At 50.0% G+C, this 20,665-nt stretch overlaps 1 protein-coding gene across 6 annotated transcripts in view; it reads left to right on the top strand.

Moving 5' to 3' along the window:
• The window catches only part of GRAMD2A (GRAM domain containing 2A), a 29,639-nt gene extending 14,778 nt beyond the window's left edge, over positions 1-14,861 (top strand). The window contains exons 1-12 of one of the 6 annotated variants that reach the window (XM_016126889.2): positions 5,314-6,282; positions 6,660-6,752; positions 7,578-7,635; positions 7,982-8,057; positions 8,655-8,758; positions 9,382-9,480; positions 9,612-9,683; positions 10,210-10,272; positions 11,266-11,410; positions 11,618-11,717; positions 12,399-12,503; positions 12,760-14,861. In XM_016126889.2, coding sequence (XP_015982375.2) covers positions 6,122-6,282; positions 6,660-6,752; positions 7,578-7,635; positions 7,982-8,057; positions 8,655-8,758; positions 9,382-9,480; positions 9,612-9,683; positions 10,210-10,272; positions 11,266-11,410; positions 11,618-11,717; positions 12,399-12,503; positions 12,760-12,763 — 1,080 coding nt within the window. In that variant the 5' untranslated portion in view covers positions 5,314-6,121 and the 3' untranslated portion in view covers positions 12,764-14,861. The other 5 variants (XM_036217738.1, XM_036217740.1, XM_036217739.1 and 2 more) reach the window with 5 other exon arrangements.
• The last annotated feature ends 5,804 nt before the right edge of the window (positions 14,862-20,665 follow it).

The raw sequence follows: 20,665 nt of genomic DNA on the forward strand, positions 1-20,665 counted from the left end.
TTTTCTTGTCTGGCTGCAAGTGCTGGGGCACCGGAAGCAGAATTCAAAGTTAATGAGTAACCACGGGGAGCAGGCCTTCTCTGCTGTCCTCAGAGTGGGGGCTTGGCCCATGCCCCGTGCTTCTCTCCTCTCCCACTTTCCTTGCTCTAGACCCAGTCTCTGGGTGCACCCAGGGATTCTGCTCCAGCATGCTTGTTCACGGCCTTTGGCTGCACACCCCCACATCTCATATTTCCCAGTTAGGGCTCATTAGAAAGGGCTAACCCTTTCTAATCTGATTGGCCAGCCCATCTTTTCACTCCCAGGAGGCTGCTGGTCAGCTTGCGGTGGCTTTACTTGGATCTGGAGCACACCCACGGCCCTGTCAGCCGTCGCCAGGGTCATTTGGTACAAACCATGGTGTCTTGGGAAGCAGGGCCACACTCCACATCCCCCTTCATTTAAAAGATGCCACAGGTAGTAAAGAGAAACAGCACATTCCTGGCCCAGGTGTTCTTAGCCCGGCTCCTGAGAAGTAGGTTTGTGGCTATGCGGAGGGTCTTCCATCCGTGGGTCCTTTGCCAGGATTGCTAAGCAGGACAGCTGGATCGGGACTCAGCATGTGGCCCTCCAACTCACTGAGCCCTCCAGCCTTACACTCAGTGATGGGATTTTCTCCTCTTTTCTAGTCAGCAGAAAGGGCAAAGCAGTGGTCCTAGGTATAGAATATTAGCTTAGAAAATAAAAAGTAAGGTACAGCTTCTGTGTGAGCATGTAAGTGGAGCTCCCGTATAAGAAATATTAGAATTTTTTTTGCAAAAGGAGATCACCTTTTATTCTCAAGTTTCAGCATATTGCTGATGAACCTGATTCTATCCACATGATTCCAATTGTCCTTCAGAAGAGGTCTTATCAACCAGCTTTTGGGCTGCATCTTGGGTCTGATGGCCCAGAGAGAACATAGATAGGCTTTGGGCAAATCCAGAAAGAACACAGTGTGGCTCAGAGCCAGCCTTGGCTACATGGGAAAGCTGGTCTTATTTCCTTGGCACAATGTAGTAAATGTGCTCTGTGACCTCCTCAACAGTTGGGAGGAGACCTCTATTAACAATGATTCTCTATCTTGCCAAGGATGTTCCTGAAACTCCAAAGGGGCAAGGTGAAGGCACAGGAGGGTCAGGTCCTGGATCTAGAACCCAAACGGGAGGGTTGATTGGCCCTGGAGACCAGGAGCCACAAAGAAGGGAGGGGCGAGGGCAGGGTTCATCCAGTGGTTTCTTAACATTGGCTCCAGGTCAAAAATCACCTGAGAGCCTTTCAAAGGCTGAAGCAGAACATGCACCTGCCTTACGACCCAGCAATTCTAATCCTAAGTGTTTACCCATAGAAATGAATACTTGTGTCCACAAGACAAGTACTGGAACTTCACCAGCCATGACACTGCTTCTGCCAGAGGCATGGAGGCGCCCTGGGGGGAGCACTGCCATGTGGTTAGGAAGGGCCCGGTGGGGGGTGGGGGCTGGGTAAGTTGGAAGAGTGTTGCCTGGACATGCCACAGCCTAGAGGAGTACAGCCAATTGAACAGTGCAGTGGAGGGCAGCAGGAGCCCAACCTGTGCTTTCCCCAAAATACCATCCCATTCTGTCTGGGCCACTTTATCCTTTTCTATATGTTGTCTTCCTCCCACCTGAGCTCCCCCTTTGATTAGTCCCCACATAGATTGAGAGTGCCTGGTGGTACTGGGCCAGGGCTGTCTGCCTACCCCCAGACTAGGGCTCCTAGAGGGAAGGGCCTATCTGTGGGCGACCCCATCAGCTCCTGTGTACCTCCCTCTTCCCCCTCTTGCTGGGCGATGGTCATTCTCTGTACCCGTTCACGTTTACGGTCTTGCTTTCTTCCTGCCCTCCTCCCTCTCGATTTTCTTCACATACCTTTCTCCATCTGTCCTTCACTCATTCATTTCACAAACACTGGGTGTCTGCTGTGTGCTGGCGATATAGAGATATTTAAGACACGCCCCTAGTGGAGCTCATAGTCGACTGGGGGAGATAGATGTATAAAAAGACGAGCACGGTCTGGTGTGGTAAGTGCTGGGGCAGCAGCACAAAAGAAGGGACAAGGGACCACAGTAGAGGGACTGACCAGCTAGCTCTGCGGGGTGGGAGGTGGGAACCACGGAAGGCTTCACAGAGGAGGTGGTCTTGAACTGGGGCTTGTAAGATAACCAGGAATTCCCCAGGTAGATAAGCATGGGAAGGAATTCCAGGTACAGCGAACATGCAACTGTGAAAGGTTTCTGTGGTGAGGAAGCACAGGGACCCAGCGGAGCTGCAGGATGTCTCCAAAGGGAAGCAGGAAGGTCAGAAAGGCCAGCTGAGGAGGTGAGAGGGAACTAAAGAAGGAACTTAGCAGAAGAGGGGCCGGGTCAGATCTGGGTCCCAGATAGCTCCATTGGCCATGTGGGTACAGAAGAGGGCCGTGTGTGTGAGGGCAAGGCTGGGGAAGATTTAGTTAGAAAGCTGATGCCAGCATCCAGGAAAAAGACGATGGTGGCTTGAGCTTGCGTGGTGCAGTGGGAATGTGGAAAGCTGATGGAATTGTGGGTTTAAGTGGTGGTAAGGCTCTGGGGCCTTGCGGATTGGTTGGGCAGTGGGGAAAAGAATGAGTGGAGGACTCTGGCTCAGTCTCTATGGGGGATGGAGCCTTTCAGGGATACTGAGAGCTCAGAAGCAGGCAGGTTGGACACGCCTCGGTGGCATGGCCAAGGTGTCAGGGTTAGAGGTGTAAGTGTGGGGGTGTTAGCCTGGGGGAGGCATCCAGAGCAGAGCTTGTGTGTCAGGTGTCCCAGGAGGCCTAGTCCGTGAGGTCAGTGGGAGGCGACTTGGCTTCATCTCTGGGTTCCCTACTCACTACCTCTCTCTCCCTCTCCTACCCTCTATGCGTCTCCCCTTTCTTGATGGGCCTGGCTTCCCTCATGACATCTCCTGGTAGTAGCTGCCTGTCCCTGCCCTCTTGGCAGGCCTCATGCCAGGCTCATGGTATGATAAGCTCAGTAAGTATTTGCAGAAGGAATGAAGGAATGGACAGGTGGCCTGAGTTCCTTCACTGGCCAGTGATGCTAGAGAGCAGAGCAGACACTTGCCATGTCCTCTGGATAGGCATCCTGCCTTGGGACCAGGCTCAGCAGGGTGAAAGGATCTCATCTGACGAGTTTTCCAACCTTTTCTATCCTCTTTAACATCCAAAATACTGGGCCTCCCCTGCTCCATTCCCTTCATGACAATAATGACTTTTTTTTTTGGTGGTGGTTTTGATTAAAAAAATAAATATGGATTTGAGGATCCCTGATATATTAGCTCCACAGTCTGCAGGGGGGTATAATCCACCGCCCACAGGGTAGGAGCTCCTCAGCCCAGGAAGTCTGTGCGGGAATGGACAGAGGCTGCTAGCAGGGTTGGAGGACCAGCGTCATTCCCCAGTCTCCAGCTCTCTGCTCTTGAAGCCTCCTTCCTGGCCCTCTGGGTGGGGACCAGTCCCTGGGTGCCCCACCCCCTGCCTGGTTCTGCTGGTAAATGCTCCATGACCACTTGGCTCCAGACCTTTTCATTTGGCATTGCTCTCATTTCTTTATTTTTGCTCAGCTAAACAAACAAGTGCTATGGGGGAGAAGACTAATTAGTAGAAAGTCTGAATTGAAGGTAATTTTGAAAGCAGTGCATTTCAGCCACAGCAGGGTCTCTGTATCAACAGCTTTATCTGGACAGCCAGGAGGGACTGCTCTAATGGATGGATATAAAGGAATTACTTTTAGCTTAAAGATATTTGAAAGTCATGTGTTCTCAAGTGACTCTTATTTATTACTGTTACTTTTTTCACAGAGATGCTATTGTTATTCTCATTGTCTATGGCTCCTCTAGCCCGGGTTTGTTATCCTGCTTGCATGTCTTCTCCCAGCCATTCCTCAAACATGTTGTGAGTTTCTGCTGTATGCTGGTGTTTAGGCTCAGGGGTTTCAGTGATGGAGGAGGCAGAGTCCCTGATGTCCTGGAGCCCCTGGAGATGGACAATTAGAGCTCACCGACCACAGGACAGGTGCAATCAGAATGCCGTGAGTTGCCCTGTAGGGGCTCCTCCACAGGCTGGGGGAGGACCAAGGGAAGGTTCCCCACTGTGAGGAAGTCTTATTTGGACCTAAGGATGAGTGGTTTGGAATCCATGCAAAGGCATGATTCTCCATGCCAGGTTAAATTATGGGATCCATGCAAGATTATAGTCCTGCTGTTGGTAAGGCTCAGCTTCCTTTTCTCTAGGAGCCCTTCCATAACTCTTTTATTCCACAGGGATCTATGTGTCCTCTGAGCTTCTGCGGCCCTGACAACTCAAATCACCCTCTCCAGTGTCTGAGGGACAGGCTCCCTGCCTCTGAAACCATGGGCCACTCTCCTTTTCCTCTTCGGGTACTGTTTTATCCCCTAGTCTCCAGGCCGGAGGGCTTGTTTCTTAGAGTGGAGCCCATGCTCTTCTCATCCATGGTGAACCAGGGGCTCATGGGCCTCAGGGCTCACGTTCTCCAAGGGCTCAGTGGTTTGACTTGTACGTGCTCTGTCATAGGGGCCTCTCCTACCAAAGCACTCAAACCAATTGAGGAGCAGAGACATGGAAGAGATGGTTGGAATCTACCACACAAAAATTAAACTCACGTACAGAAACAATACCTGACAAAACTAAAGGGCAAATGATGAACTGAAGAAAATATTTACAAAAGTGATAAACCAAGGATTAATATTCTCAATAAAGAATTTATACAAATCAATAAGTAAAACATGAAGATCCTTATAGACAATTCACAGATGACATTTCAATGGTTAATATATATCTTGGGAAAAATGTTCAATCTGCCAGTAAGTAGAAATGGAAATAAAAGCAGTATATTCTCACCTATCAAATCTGCAAAGGTGAGAAAAATACAATACCCAGCATAGGGCTTGGCTGTGAGGGTACGGGCACCCTCGTGCAGCGCCGAGGCCATGTCAACTGGTATAGCATCTGGAAAGCATTTTGGAAGTGGGAGAGAGCCTGAGAAATGTTTGTTCTCAATCCACTAATTTCAATTCTGAGAATTTATTTTAGGAGTGGACAGTGACATGGGGAATTTCTCATGAAATCATGTTAAGTGACAAAAATAGGGGATACAAATTATATGATATATAATCCCACTCACATAAATTATATATTTGCATAAATATATATTTGGGTGACTTGGGAATGTTTTTCTTATGGGTGATTTTGATCACATTTATATATTTTATATTTCTCATATTTCCTATAATGAGGAAAAAAAAAACCAAGGGGGGAAAAAATACCTCTGCAAAATGTGAGATGATGAAACCAAATAAATCCAGAAATGAACTTTGGGAATCAAAAGGTCAAGTCACTAGTACATTCTGTCACTTTGCAAGATAGAAGAAATATATGTTGATGTGTATATTAAATTTTTCCATAAGGCTGAGGCAGAGGTCACCAGGTCACATGGTATGGCTGGGCTGATTTTGTGGGCGGGGTAGCCTGGCTCTTCATGGTATGACATTGGGTACATCTTGTCCCCTGGGGTTTCAGTTTCCTCGTCTTTACAGTGATATGGCGGGAGAGGGTCAGACTAAACTCCGCGGGTCCTGGCAGATCTCTGCTGTCTGTAACTCTGCTCTTGAAGAGGAGAACTTTGACATGCCAAAGTCACCGAGCTGAGAGCGACTGAGTGCTAGGACCTGCAGGCTCCAGGTTCCAGCTCATCTGTTGAGAGAGCACTGCACAGGAACTCGTTACCTATTCCGGCCACCGCACTGCCCTGCCTTGGCTCTGCTTCTTGGCCACCTCCTTTCCCCAGCAGCCCCTGGGCCCACTAAGTTGAGGGCTCGTTTGACTGCTCAGGCTTTATTGATTTGTAGCCTGTCTTCCCTGGAGGGGCAGAAAGAGGGAAACCGTATTGTTTGGAGCTGTTAAGGGGAGGCACAAACTCAAAGGCCATTGAGGAGCCCCTCAGCCTAGGATGGGAGTGTCCCCTCCCTCCTGGGCCCTCTTCCTGGGACATTTTTGAGATGTTTGGCTCTCAGGCTGAGCTACCCCGACTGTCCAAAGGTAACACATGGCAACTTCCTGGAATATGGGGCAGCCCCTCCCATCCCGGCCCACACACCACCTGTGGGCTGACTGGAGTCCACTCCCACACCACCAGCTGCATCAGCTACTCAGCTTTTATAAGGACTTCTGTGCTCAACGTCCTTTCCCAGAACCTGATAGTTTACGGTAACGCTACCTAGGCATCTCGGAAACTTACTTTCAGCTGCGAGCAAGTCTCAGGGTCCTCCCTCCTGATGTGCCTTCTAAAGGGTGGGGCCCAAGGCTTAACTCTGCTTGGTGCTGGATGGTTTTCTTCCGGCCCAGGCATAAACTGAACTTCAGGCTTCTAGGAAAGACAACTTATGAGACTCCTGCCTCTGTCAGCTGTCTCCGAACCCCTGCCTGGGCTGCTGCCTCCTGACTGTGACGTCTTCAGCCTCACCCTGAAAAGCAGGGCCAGTCCTGAGTGGTGGGCAGAGGCAGCCGTCCTGGGTATGGTGGAGCCGGTAGGGCAAGGCGTCCCCGTGATCCACCCTTCCTGATATGGGCCTGTTTCTTCTTAGCAACCAACAGATGCATGGAAAGACGGCTTCTCTGAAGAGTCCTGTGTCCTGCACAGAGAAACAAGACAAGGTCCAGGCACCGCCGGACTCCAGGTGAGCCCTCGCCAAGTCAGATTATACATATGGACTGGGGGTGGGAAGCCCTCGGAAGGTGACCTGTTACAAAGGGGACCTTAAGGCAGAGTCAGGGTATTAGGCGAATCACAGGTTGCCCAGGGCCTCTTCCTCCCACCCTGAGGCCTGTCCCTGTGCACTGGGACCTAGCAGATAGCAGAGTCCAGGCTTCTCTGGTTACCAGCCTCCTCCCCTGCCCACCTGTCTTCAGGCCAACTGGATTAGGACAAAGGTTTGCATTTAGCACCACCCTTTTCCCCAGACTCCGACGCCTCAGTCAGTTCAGGTTAGTCTGCCAAACTCCTCACTGCAGAGCTCCAGGCTACCGGAGGAGGCATGGCCCATGGCCAGGCCCAGGAGCTGTGAGTCTGATGCCACCATCTCACCTACTCCCCAACCGGTTCTTGTCCCTGTACCTCCGGCCCATTTACACTTGGGTCTGCTCCTCTGCTTATCCCGTGGCCAGAGAAATGAGAACGGGTTTTTGACAGCCCTGGTGGGTGGTTCCTAAGTATCTCTGGGAGATCTAGGCTTGGGCTGAGCAATCCTCCTGGGGTGGCCACTGCTCACAGCTGTCTGGGACAAGGGGGCCACTGAGACCCCTCTTACGACCCCTCCATGCGTCAAGGAATGCCCTTCCCCATCGAGCTATTTGCTCTCAGTGCTTATCACTGTGGTGTGAGACAGGCCCCTCTGAGCTCTGCCCCAAGCTTCTGGCTTGAAGCCAGGGCAGAATTGGCACTAAAGATGCATGGGCAGGACTCGAGGGTTCCTTGTCCTTGGAATGGAATGTCTCCTTTGCAGTCTGCACTGGCCACAAGGCTTGAAGGGCGAAGATATAAAGAAGTGCAGCAGAGAGGGGGTAAGTGTGCGGAGGCTGACTTCTCACTGCCCAGCAAGGGAGGGGCCCGGGCTGCCTGAATTCAGCGATTGTTGGCTCCTAGGTCACTAGGAAACCTGAGTGAGTGTCCCCTCCTGGGTGGGAGTGATGCATCTCCCTCCGGTCGTAGGCTACCTGTCAGGACCCAGCATCCCCAGGAGACAAGCTATGCTTGGAACTGAGCCCTCTCTACCCACGGGCTGTTTACCTGCTGCTTCATGCTAAGTTCCCTGGGTGGCCTGGGCATTACTTTCTGGTGGCTAGATTCAGGGCCCCTTTGGTGGTCTGATCTCCCAGAACTTCTCAGCCCCAGCCCATGTGTTTACAGACACTACTGAGTAAATACAATCAGCAATACCACAAGCTGTTCAAGGACATCCCCTTGGAGGAGGTGGTTCTCAAAGGTGAGCTGTCTCCCTGGTGTGCCTGGACAGGCGCCTGTAGTGCCCGAGGCCCAGGTCCTATCCTCGGGAGTCTCCAAGGCACAATTTAGAAATGTCAACTGGCTGCCCTTTGGATGTGGTCAGTCCCTTTTCCCTCAAAAGTGTGAGAAGACTGGGCTAGTTTGGGTATATAAAGTTGAATTTATGAAGGGTTTCTTGAGAAAATGTCAGGACTTCCAACTCTTATTTCTGTTCTGCTCTTATCAGTGACTGTTCTTTCCTGCCGAGACCTGTCACTGAGCATTGTGGGAGCATTTGTACAACCAGGGCCCTCTCTGCAGGGCAGGGCAGGGGATTCTGCCTGAGAGGGTGAGAATCCAGGCTTGGAGGACCAGGGCAGGAACATAGCAATCTTCTGGGGTGAGGACCATCAGGATGCTCAGGAAAGGATTTTTGATTTTTTTAGGGGGTTCTAGGGGGTGGATTGTTTGAGAAGTGGGGTTCTAAGGAAGATGGTCCTTGAGGCTGGACTCCAGACTCCTCTGAGTGTGAGGACCCAGGTCCTGGGGCTTCCCAACTGACCTTCTCATGGCAGTCTTCTCTCCTGTGACTTCCCAGTGTGCTCCTGTGCCTTGCAGAGGGACCTCCTTCTCCAGGGCCGGCTCTACATCTCCCCCAACTGGCTCTGCTTCCATGCCAGCCTCTTTGGCAAGGATATCAAGGTAGTAATGAGTGGGAAGGGCTGCCATAGCCCGTGAGGCCATGCCCCAGCCTAAGGAAGAGACAGCCCCCTGCCCTGTGGGCTTGCCTCGAGTCATGCCCGTCCCTCTGGTAAGGCCTCTCACTGGTTGGATGAGCAGCTGTGAGGCATCCCACCTGGTGTCAACACTGTTTCTTCCGAAAGAGGGGCCCAATGTCTAGACTCTACATCTGGTCTGAGTTGGACTAAACAATTCACAGCCAAATTATTCGTCTTACAAATCACCTTCAGAATCAGAGTGGGATGTCATACTTAGGGGGAGCCATAAGCGTGGTTGGGAGGTAGCTAAGGGAACTCCATTACTAGAGTATGGGTTTCTCAGAGCCAACCATCTTTGGCCTCCTGGAGAACGGGGTAAAAGCCTGGAGTGGTGTGTGCTGCCCAGGTTGGACAGGGTGGTGGGGATAACTGGAAGGGGGGCCTGCATGAGAAGGGGAGGTTCAGATACTCTCCCACATGCAGCCAGGCTTCTTCATGGTGCCTGTGCTTGGCTCCCTGCAAGCTGAGGATGGGGCCCTAAGCCAGAGCAAAGGGACCGAGTCCTTGGTGATGAGTCTTGAAAGGATCACACCTCTTTCCCCTCAGGTGGTCATTCCCCTGCTGTCTGTGCAAATGATCAAAAAACACAAGATGGCACGGCTCCTTCCCAACGGCCTGGCCATCACCACCAATACCAGCCAGAAGGTCAGTGAGTCTCTGGGCCACACTCCCTTGTCAGTCTCTGTACCCCAGCCCCAGGAGCTTACAGCCTGCTTCCGGCAGACTCTCAAGTCTTAAATTACCCCACCCCTCTCTGTTTTCTTTCCATATCCCAGTATGTTTTTGTGTCACTGCTCTCCCGGGACAGTGTATATGACATGCTGAGGAGGGTCTGCACTCACCTACAGGTATGGAGCTCGGGGCAGGAGTTAGGCCAGGGAGGCTGCTCAGGCCCTGACTGAGGTCTTGGGACAAGGCCGTAGGGGGAGGTTGGCCCATCTCTTCAGCACAGGGACGGGGCACAGAGGGGGAAGTAACAGGCCACAGCTCAGCGTCAGAGACAGTCCTTGGACTGTGTGTCTGCATTTGCGAGCATGTCTCTTTGAGGCCAGTGGGCCCTTGTGTGTCCCTATGCATCACCCTCACTTGTGCTTCTTCAGCGTGCAGACAGGAGCATGGGGCTGCTTCCCAGGATGCCTACAGCTCTCTCTGGCCTATGGTGAGGAAGGGAGGGGCAGCTGTATGGGAGAGTAGGTTGCCTTGGACTTGCCCCTCTGCTGCAGCATAAATGGGGCACGCCTGCAAACTCTGGGAGCTAGGCTCCATCCGACCCAAAATGGAGGTGAAGCTCTCTTAGAGAATGCTAACACAGCCCCATGCCTGACCTTGGCTGTTCAAGATGGACGAGTGACCGCTGTTCCCTTTCCTCCTCAGCCTTCCAGCAAGAAGAGCCTGAGTGTAAGAGAATTTCCAGAGGAACCTGAATGCGAGTCTCTGGTGAGAGCTGAGGCTGGTTGCCAAAGCTGCTGGCCTGAGACTGCTGAGGCTTCAGGGCCTCCCAGGCAGAGGTCCACAATGCAGAACTAAGGCACCAGGCTCAAGAGCCGGTGGCCATGCTGTGTCAGGGGGCCTCTTTGACCCGCCACACTCCATATCATGCAGAACCACCAGGTCCTGGGCAGATTTGCTGACTTAATGAGCAGATCAGATGTCCAGCCCTGGAACGCTGTCCAGGTTGGATCCCACACCTGTAATGGGCACAAAGCCTATATCCTCTTTCCTTAAACAGAGTCAGGAGAGCTTTGATGGGTCTAGAGATGTCCCTGGGGAAGAATTCCATAGGCTATTAATATAGAACCCAGATAGACTCATTTTAGATTTGTCGAGGTCTCAACAGTTTCCTTTGGCAGCTGGGGTTCTGGATAGGCAGAACTGAATTTCTAGAATAGGATGAAGTATGGAAATGACTCCAGGGCATTTGAAGCCTTCTTCAGTAACTATTAAGTGGTTAGCCAAGCACGCTGTATGCACAACACAGTACAGGGAGATAGGAGGTAATGTTCCCATTTTCACTGATGGGGACTTTAAGTGCCCTCTGCCAAGATCAGTGATATTCTTAGGATTAGAGCTTAGATCAGAAAGAGTCATGACTTATTCCATCTAAGATAAGTTGTGCTGAGCTTTCTTGGACTCAGCTGATCTGAATATGTACCTGGGTTGGTTCACATCTACATTAGCAGTCTTCAAAGACATTGTTCCCTGTAAGAGTAGCCAGTCATAGCAAGGGAACAGATAGAAGAGACATGTGGTTGCTATAGCAATGGTCCCATCCCACCCCCCGCCCCCGGCCCCGGTACCTGCTTCCATGCCTTGCTAGGCATCCATGTTGGTAATATCTGGAGAAAGCTTTGATAAACCTTGTGTGGGCCCCTTAGGTCAAGTAAGATCCCAAGGGTCATGGTGAGAGAGCTTCTCCTGCCTTCTCTGTAGGAAGTCCTCATCCCCGAGATGAAGTGGAGAAAAGTGTGCCCTGCCTCCAGGACCCTGTCCCTCCAAGACAACATCCCTTGTATCCCTCGGGTATCTGTGGATTCCATGGACAGCTTCTTCCCCTCCAGGAAACCTCCAGGGTCCGGTGAGTTCAGAGGGCTTGTCTATGGCAACTGCTTGCAAAGACCCGGCTTCTCCTCCCACTTTTGTGAAAAGGGATCATCGCAGCCAGCAGGGCTTCTGAGAGCTGTTTCTTTCTCCAAATCTGTAATGGAAAGCCAAGAGCCCAAGCAGCTTCAGGGAGGTGGGCATGTCCCATGCGGGGCTGGGGACCTGACTGCTCTCATTGCAGAGAATACTGTCTGTGAGGAGGAGACGCTGGAGGAGGCGCCCAGAAGCAACCGGGAGCTGCAGCTCTGGGATTACCGGCTCCTCAAGGTCTTCTTCGTGCTGTAGGTGACTGTACTGGGGGAGGGGCAGACCCATCCGGGTGTCTGGGTGTTTGGAGCAGTGACCCCCTTGGTGTGTGTGTGGGGTCACTGTGCAGAATGAGGGGAAGATTCCGAGGCAGCTGCAAGCTCCTGACAAAGTATCTCCAGTTTTTATTTTAATAACACTGTAATTTATGGTTAAAGCTTTGTGATGGGGAGGGGCGGGTATGACACTTGAGACAAGGAAATGTTACACAGGACTAGGGAGAGTGAGCATGGAGGGATGTTTCATGAACAGCCAGGCCCTGGCTTCCCCTCACCTTACCTCCTCTCCTTCCTCGGGCCCTGCTGGCTGGGCTTGACTGTCAGCCTCAGCACTGGCTGTGCGAACCGCCTACTGCTGCGGGGGCTGCCTCAGTGGTCTGACAAGGTGGCTGGCTGGTCAGAAGGAAGGCGGGCTCAGCTGAAGAACCCAGGACTCCTGCTGGGCTTTGAGGACCCCTCCCCAGAGATGAGTCTCAGGACCCCCACGAGGCCTTTGGCATGAAAGAGGCCCAGGCTTGAACATGGCTGCGGGGCAGAGGTTCTGTAATCCCTTCAGTTGCAGGAGTAGTTTAGCTCCCACTCCTACTTTGGGCCAGCCTCTAAAAATGCCCCTTTTCTAGAAGACCGATTCAATTCTTCTTGCCCCTTTGTCTCCAGGATCTGCTTCTTGGTCATGTCCTCATCCTATCTGGCATTCCGCATCTCCCAGCTGGAACAGCAGTTATGCTCCCTGAATTGGGATAACCCAGTCCCTGGGCACAGGTGATGCCCCTTCTCTTCCCAATGCCTCTGGGATTCAGGGCTAAGGACAGGGACCAAAACCTACAACTAGGCCGCTTGTCACCTTGGCTGCCATTGGCAAGATGGCTTGATGGACCTAAGCAAAGCTGGGCAGAGTGCACAGCGTGCACAGATCCCGCCCTGCGCCACATTCGTGGGGTGGTCGAGAAGCCTTCACTGACCTGTCTGTCTGCCTGATAGGCCCTTCCTCTGACCTGGGTATCCCTTCTGTGTGTAGGTAACAGCCGCTTGGCCTTTGTCTCCATTCTTCCAAGAAGAACGCTCTGGGTGCTAGGGTTCCACCAACGATCGCCTTGGGTTTACGCTGCTGCTGCGCTGGGACTGATTGTGAAGGGAAATCTTCCAGAGCCCTCCTCCTTCGCCGACTGTTACCACTCTTCCAACGAGTGATCTGAAGTACCTGTTTACAAAGCTCCTACAATTTTTGGACTCAGACAAAAAGCCAGATTTTTTTGCAACCAGCTGAGGAATTCTGTATACTAAGCTTCAGCAATCACTTAAATGAAAAAAAAAAAAAAATTAACCTGTTTCTTAGAAACAGTTCTGGCACACAGGAAGAGCACTAGGCGCTGCCCCAAAGGACAAAAGCCATGCTTTGGTCTCTGGAATGCGGCTCCCTGACTGTCACATGGCTCACTTCAGTGGTGGGACAGAGGCCAGAACCCAAACCACCAGTGTGGGCTCTGCCCTCTTCCCACATACTGAGAGTCCCTGTTCTGAGGCCTAAAGAGCTACTCTACAGGGACCCAGGCACTTCCCTTTCAGGCCAGGGCAGACCAGAAGGGAATGTGGGGCAAGCACTGAATGAGGAGGGGAGGGCCTATGGCGAGTGCTCCAGCAAGAGAGGAGTGTTCACGCTCTGTGCCTGTGCCGAGGCTCTGCTCTTTCTCCTCTGCTGCTTCCTGGTGAGACAGGGGGAGCAGGGCCTTTGATCACAGACTGGTGCGCTCAAACATTTCCAAGGTGCCACAGGTGGAAAGTGGGTATGACAAGAGTGGTGGCTTTGATCTGAGGTCTTGCTTTGTGCTCCCCGCCTGACTGCCTGAACTTCAGTTCCTGCCAACGGCAGCTGGTTGGGGAGTCTAGGTTGCGTGGCCGGGCATGATTGTGGGCCACCATAGGGCAGAACTCGCTTATGTCACCTGCAATCACCTGCAACCATTCCATGGGCTTCATCTTCCATAAATAAGGTGGAGGTGTTCAAAGTGAGGGTGGTACAGTGCAGGGACCAAGCCAAGGGAGGTTCTGAGAGGTAGGGGGACAAGCGAGGTCGGGGGTTGAAAGGGTGGACATGGTGGTGGCTTTGCCTTAGATATTTCTTTTCTGTCAGAGTCTTCTCTATTCCGAAAAGCTTCTCTGTGCCTCAGAACTCTGGCCCGCTCTCCCTGGGACTCCCATCTGCTAAGACAGTGTCTTTGGCGATTCTGCGAGGGCCTTAGTGAGGAGGCCAGTGGTATCAGGGAAGTCACAGGTGATGGGTGGGTGATGTCAGAAATAGCCACTGTTTTCTCCTCTTCAGACACTTGATAAATTAATCAGGGAGAAATCCAGGTTGAAATTTTTATCATGGAGCCATGCTTGTCTGTCCTGTTTATGACAAATCCAAATGAGGATTGGAGGGACTGACAGTAGGTAACAGCTCCCTAAGCTCAGACGGGAGGTCTCTTCACCCTCTCCCCATGCCTGGCCTAACGGGTTGCTTGCACCAAATCTGTATGTCTCAGGTGAAATGCACCGTTCCACTCTCCCCACAGTGCCACACTGGGTGAATGTCCATTCTTGTTTGGAAACAAGCCCCCCTCACCACTCCTTTCCATCATGTTTTCAGGGAAATAATCCTACTTGCCCCAGCACCTCCCCTCCCTGGTCCTTGTCATAGGGTGGGGAGAACAGATTTATTCTCTGAGCCTTGCGAACTTAAACTGGAGGCCATGAGAGGTGCCAAGTCATTGGTGGCTGTGCCAAGATGCTGATGGACCTAGTCTCTAGCCATGCCCCAGGCTCAGAAAAGGCAAGAGGTATGCTGTAGGGTAGGTGGCTTAGGAGGCCCTCTTATGGTCCAGGGCTCTGAGTGGTAAGGGTGTGCCTGTCCTTCTGGAGGGTCCTCTCTCTGTTTCTCCCTTTTGTCCCCCAGCCTGTCCTCTGGGGCCGGTATAACTTCTGCTGTGCTCATTTATAAACTATGTGTATTTATAGACCTGCTTGCATTGGCTGATGCGCCTCTAATTCCCTGAGAGTTTGGTTCAACTGTCCTTGAGTTGTTCCACTATGGCATTAGCCTTTGAAAATATTTTTAATTAAAAAAACCTGATTTTTCTAGTGTCTTGTGGTATGGAAAGTTTATTTTTACTTTTTGATTACTCACTAAAGGTACCCTTTCTGCTGGAGCCCAAGTCATTCCCAGAATCCTAAGTATTCTGCAAGCAAGTCTATAGGACTTTAGCTTGGCTGACTCATACTTCAAGCATATGGAGAAGGATAAGGATGGTCGACAGCAAACCACTATAGCCTTTGGCTCTGTTGGGGGGACACCGAATGCTGCCCAGTTTCTCGTGGGCAAATCTAAAGGAGTATCCCTGGTTGAAATAGTTCTCTGCTTCTGACTCAGGAAGTGAAGTCTGGAACTCAGCACCAGAAAACTGTGGCTTCTTCTATGACATTGAGCCTAGATTAGGCAGGTTGAATTCCAATTTGGATCGCGTCACCTTGCTTTCTCCCTAGATGCCCCCTCTAGTAGGGATGCACTTGTTCAGTAAATATTGAACCCAGACTGTGTACCAGGTTCTATGCTAGACACTGGGGCTGTAGCAGTGACCATGTCAGGCAGAATCTCTCAATCTGCACGGCACCTGTGTTCCGTGTAAACATAAGTGCTAAGTAAATATGTAAACGAACAAGGTAATTGCAAATTGTGATTAAGGTCCATGAGGGAAAGAAACAGTGACAAATAGGAGATAAATAGGGAGATGGCTTGAGATGGGTAGGCAACAAAAGTTCTCTGAAGTGACATTTAAGCTGGTACTTAAAAGATGAGGAGCCAGTCATGGGAGGAGCTGGGACAAGAGCATTCCCGGCAAATGGATCAGCGACTGCAAAAGGTAGGAAAGAGTGCATGTGTCCGAGGAACAGAGAGACCATCTGCATGACTCTGGGATACTCATCAAGTGAGAATGACATGAAAAGAGGTTGAAGAGGCCAACTCAACAACAAAAACCAAACAACCCTATTTAAAAAGGGGTAAAGGGCTTGAATAGATATTTCTCCAAAGAGTATACAAATGGCAAACAAGCACATGAAAAGATGCTTCACATCACCAATCCTTAGGGAAATGCAAGTCAAAACCACAAGCAGATACCACTTCACACCCCTTAGGATGGCTACTATCAAAGCAACAGAAAACAAGCGTTGGTGAGGATGTGGAAAGATTGGAACTCAGGTTCTGTTGGTGGGAATATAAAGTGGTGCAGCCACTGTGAAAACAGTGTGGCAGCTCTTTGAAAATTTAAAAGTAGAACTGCCATTTGATTCAGTAATACCACTTCTAGGTATATACCCAAAAGTATTGAAAACAGGGTCTCAAAGAGCTATCTGTACACTCATGTTCATAGCAGTGTTATTCACAATAGTCAAAAGGTGGAAGCAACCCAGGCGTCTGTTGCCTTAAAAAAGGACATTCTGTTACATGCCACAACATGGACGAACCATAAAGACATTATCCTAAATGAAATAAGCCAGACACAAAAATACTGTGTGGTTTCACCTTTATGAGGTACCTAGAGTAGTCAAATTCATAGAGACGAAGTCGAATGCTGGTTGTCAGGGGTTGGGGAGGGGGAGGAATGAAGAGCGATTGTTTAATGGGTAGAGTTCCAGTTTCGCAAGGTTAAAAGAGTTCTGGAGATGGATGGTAGTGATTGTCGCACAACACTGAATGTACTTCGCACTACGAAAAACTACATTTAAAAATGGTTAAGATAAATTTTGTGTATTTTACAATTTAAGAAAAACAGGTTGGAGAGGTAGGCAGGAGAAGGGAATTAAGGTTTTGCACAATCCTTGGGTACTGCAGCTCTGATCTGAAGGCTCAGTGGCTGCTGAAACCCAAGTGCTCTCCTTTGCTGAAGGAAATCAGCACATGGATGTAACGTGCAGGACGGTGTGCCTGGTAACATACCCCCTTTTCACCGTTTCCAGGGACTGTTTCATAGCGGCAGCAGCACATATACTTTTGTATATGTTAAGTTGAAATGAGCTAAATTTATAAGGGAGAAGTAACTGCCTTAAATGTGGAGAAACAGAGGGGAATATATATATATATATATGTGTGTGATCTTCAATTTTGCAACATGGGCTGTAGCTAGGTGTAAGGAAGGATCATGAGATGGGCAGGAGTTCTAGTGAAAAGGGCATTCAGGAATGAGGGAAGCTCTAGGAAAACTGCATCCCCCTCGCAACCCCCACCCAGGCACCCAGCCAGCCAGCCAGCCAGCCCGGGCCCTCCTACCTACTGGCCATGGCATTAAGATGCTTATCAAGCTGGGTAAGGCTGTGAATCTGTGCTGCTGCTCTCTCCTACATGCTGGGTCGCAGAATCAGGGTGTCCCAGGGCAGAAAGACTTCTCAGAGAAGGCTCTCTGGTTTGCCTCAAGCCAGGACTGAGGCCAGGATCCCCCAGGCTGGTCAATCTCTGAGAGGAAGAAATGCCAATGAGGCCACTAGGTGGCAGCAAAGTCCAGCAGGAACTGGAACCTGGGCCGTGAACGGCTCCATTTTTCTTTCTCACAGAAACGGCCCCACTACCCTTTCCTGGGGTGAAAACGGGCTCCCGCCTGGTCTAAGTCCAGTGCACTGCCTATCTGGCAGGCTCAGGTGGTCATGTTTCCCTGTCCTCTTTAGTCCTTTCTCCTCTCCTCCTCGCTCTTTCGCAGCCTGGGAAAAGGCCCGAGGTGATTCTGAAAGGAAAGCATTTCCAAGGGCTCTCCAGCCTTCCTGAAGGTCAGGTCAGTAGGATGGCAGAACTGGCAGGGGTGAAGAACTAATGTGTGTGTTTGTGTTTGGGGTACAGGAGGCGGTGGGGAGCTCAGCTTCTCTTCCAACAAGGGCGCAGACATCTCAGGCTTTCTCCCTCACCTGCCAGTAGCATCTCCTTTACTCAGGGCACAGAATTACAGAAACCTGTCTCCTGCAAGTATGATTTCAGGAGGCAACAACACTCTTTCCCCTCCTCCTTCATTTTGAGGTAACGTGTTGGACACCAGAGCAGAGAGGATTCAAATTTGATGGTTACATATGCTTTGTTCACTGAAAGTGAGAGGGAAGATGGTTAAGCCTCTGCAATGATAATCCAGAGAAACCGGAGTCCATCCGCCTGCGTGCCTGACCTCCACAGAGCCAAGGAGCACCTGGCGCCCAGCAGGCCCTTCTTGCGGGGCCGCCTTCGTGTTGGCAGGCCTCCTTGCCTTCCTGGAATGTGTTCCTTCTTGTTTGCCACTCAGTGCCTGGCCCGAAGCCAGACCTGGGCTGCTCAGAATGCCATGCCCCACTCACTTCTCTCACAGGATCTGAGACAAGGCTCTCTCTTCTGCTTAGGGAAAGGCCAGACCCTCGCTGCAGCCTCATCCCACTGGTGCCGACTTCTCCAGGGACATCAGACCCTCGAGTGGCTGAGAGTAAAAACACTTAGGGAGGACACAGCTGGGACCTCAGTAAAGTAGATTGTGGCATATTGACATCTTGTCCTATTGACAGACTTCTAAATTGGTCCAGAGTGGGCAAAGTGTCATTCCAAGCTGTTCATTAACTTATTAAATGCAGAAAGGTTGGCTTAGGCACTACTTTGGGAAAATGTGACACTCACTCCTCTTGGATTCACTCTAGCGTGAAGTAGTGTTCACTGGTGTAGGGTTTCTGAGGAAGTTTTTCTTTGCGGTTAATACCAAATACCAGGCTAGTCTGAATGCATGCTCTCTCTCTGCTATGTAACTCCATTTAAAAGATTTATTAAGCACTTTCCGTGGGCTCCAGAATGTATGCTTCTAAAGGTACTATGACACTATCATTTTCTGAGCACTTAACTGGGTACCAGGCCCTATACAAGGTGTTTTTATACTCATCTCATTCAACTATCAATACAGAAACTCTCAATACAACAATATAGTTTTCACACCTTACACTGTGGAAACTGAGACCAAAAAGCCAGAAATACAATATGGACCCCTTCAGGGAGTTTATTGAGAAGGCAAGATAGAGGGAATAACTATCTAACAGAGCAAGACATGTGAGTAAGCACAAAAGGGAGTGGAATAGACTGACTAAATGGCACAGGGGTGTGCAGCATGTGTGGGCCTCAGTGAGTAAGATTGGTATTAGAGGAAAGGTGTGGGGAGGATCGTCACAAGATGTGTGTTTGGGGAGAACATCGGTAAAAAGATGGTGTGGAGGATGGTGCAGATGAAAGCGTGGGAGAAGCAGAGTTCCTGTCGGGGAAAGGATACGTAAATGGGCAAAATCCCTCAGGATCTAAATGCCAGGATGAGAAGAAGAGAGTTGATCTTTCAGGCAATGAGGAGCTGCTGGAGCTACTGGAGCTCAGGAGTGATGGATAAATTTGATGTTTTAGAAATATGGCTTGGCAATGGAGTAGTACAAGGTAGATTCAAAGTCCAGTCGAATAGTCTAGATCAAGTTCTCAACCTCAGCACTACTGACATTTTTGTCTGTATAGTTCTTTGTTACAGACGGTTACCTTGTGTATTGTAGAATGCTTCAGCACATCCTTGGCCTCTGCCCACCTGATACCAGTAGCAACCCCCTGCCCCAGTTGTGACCATCGAATACATCTCCAGACATTGCCAAGTGTCCTCTGTGGGGAAAACTGCCCCTGAGACTCATTGGTCTAGATGGCAGGAAGTTAGGGCTTTGGCCTCAGAATATTAGCAGGTATTTTCAGAACCAACTGCATCAATCCATTGATTTTTGGAATAGCTGACAAAAGTAAAAAGGGTTTCCTTGCTGCAAGAAATTCATCTTCAGTGCCAAAGAACTTAATGGCCTAGAGAAAAGAGGCTTCAGAAGTGGATCATTCTGCATTTTAGAAACCTCTAGAGAATACTCTGAAGCTACAGATAATGTGCTCTAGACTCATTAGCAAGAAAGTGGCTGATATCAGAATTTCTCTCCCTACCTCCCACTTTCAAGTCACATCTTACTCAATGGCCACTTTGAGTAAGGAATGGCCAATCTGTCTGCAGGCAGAGAAGCAACTGATCTGTAATTTTGCTAGATTTGCATTCGCCTTTCTAAAATTTTGTGTTGGGCAATTGGTAGAGTGTATGGATAGAACTAATGAAGAGTTATGATTTATTATGATGTATCTTTGTCTAAAGCAGAAATCAGTGAAGTACAGCCTGCTGTCTGCCTGCTTATTTTTGTAAATAGTTTTATTGAAACACAACCATGCCCATTTATTTACATATAGTCTCTGGATACTCTGGAGCTCCAAAGGCTGCGTTGAGCGGTTACAACAGAGACCGTATGACCCATAAACGTATAATATTTATTATCTGGTCCTTTAAGAAAAAGTTTGCTGATCCCTGGTCTAAAGGAAAAATGCCTGTGTTGTATAAAACCGTGTACTCAGATTCTCGTTCTGTTGCTGGGGATGACAGATTTTCATTTTTTTCATTCTGATAATTATCACTGAGTGCCTACTGTGGGCCAGGCACTGTGCTAAGTGCTTGGGACATATTAGTGAACAAAGCAGATGAAGATCTTTGTTTTCATGGAGATTATGTATTCCAGCGGTGAGGGGAGGGAGATAAGATTAATAAGCAATAAAGGTAATAAATGACACAGTATCTTAGAAGGTGATAAGTGCTAAGGGAAAAAGAAAAAAAGAGTGATTGGAAATGCTGATGAGGTATCAGAGTTAAAAGAAAATGGTCAGGGAAGGTCCGATTGAGAAGTTAATATTTTACAAAGAGAGAGAATAGCTTTGTGGGCATTCCAGGCCGAGTGAATAGCCAGTGCAAAAGGTCTGGGAAGGGAGGGTGCCGGGCTTGTTCAGGAACAACAAGGACAGAGGTGTAGCTGAAGAGAGAGAACCAGGGACAGGACCAGGAAAT

This window comes from Rousettus aegyptiacus, unplaced genomic scaffold (genome assembly GCF_014176215.1).
Source record: "Rousettus aegyptiacus isolate mRouAeg1 unplaced genomic scaffold, mRouAeg1.p scaffold_m13_p_3, whole genome shotgun sequence".
Classification (NCBI taxonomy): Eukaryota; Metazoa; Chordata; class Mammalia; order Chiroptera; family Pteropodidae; genus Rousettus; species Rousettus aegyptiacus.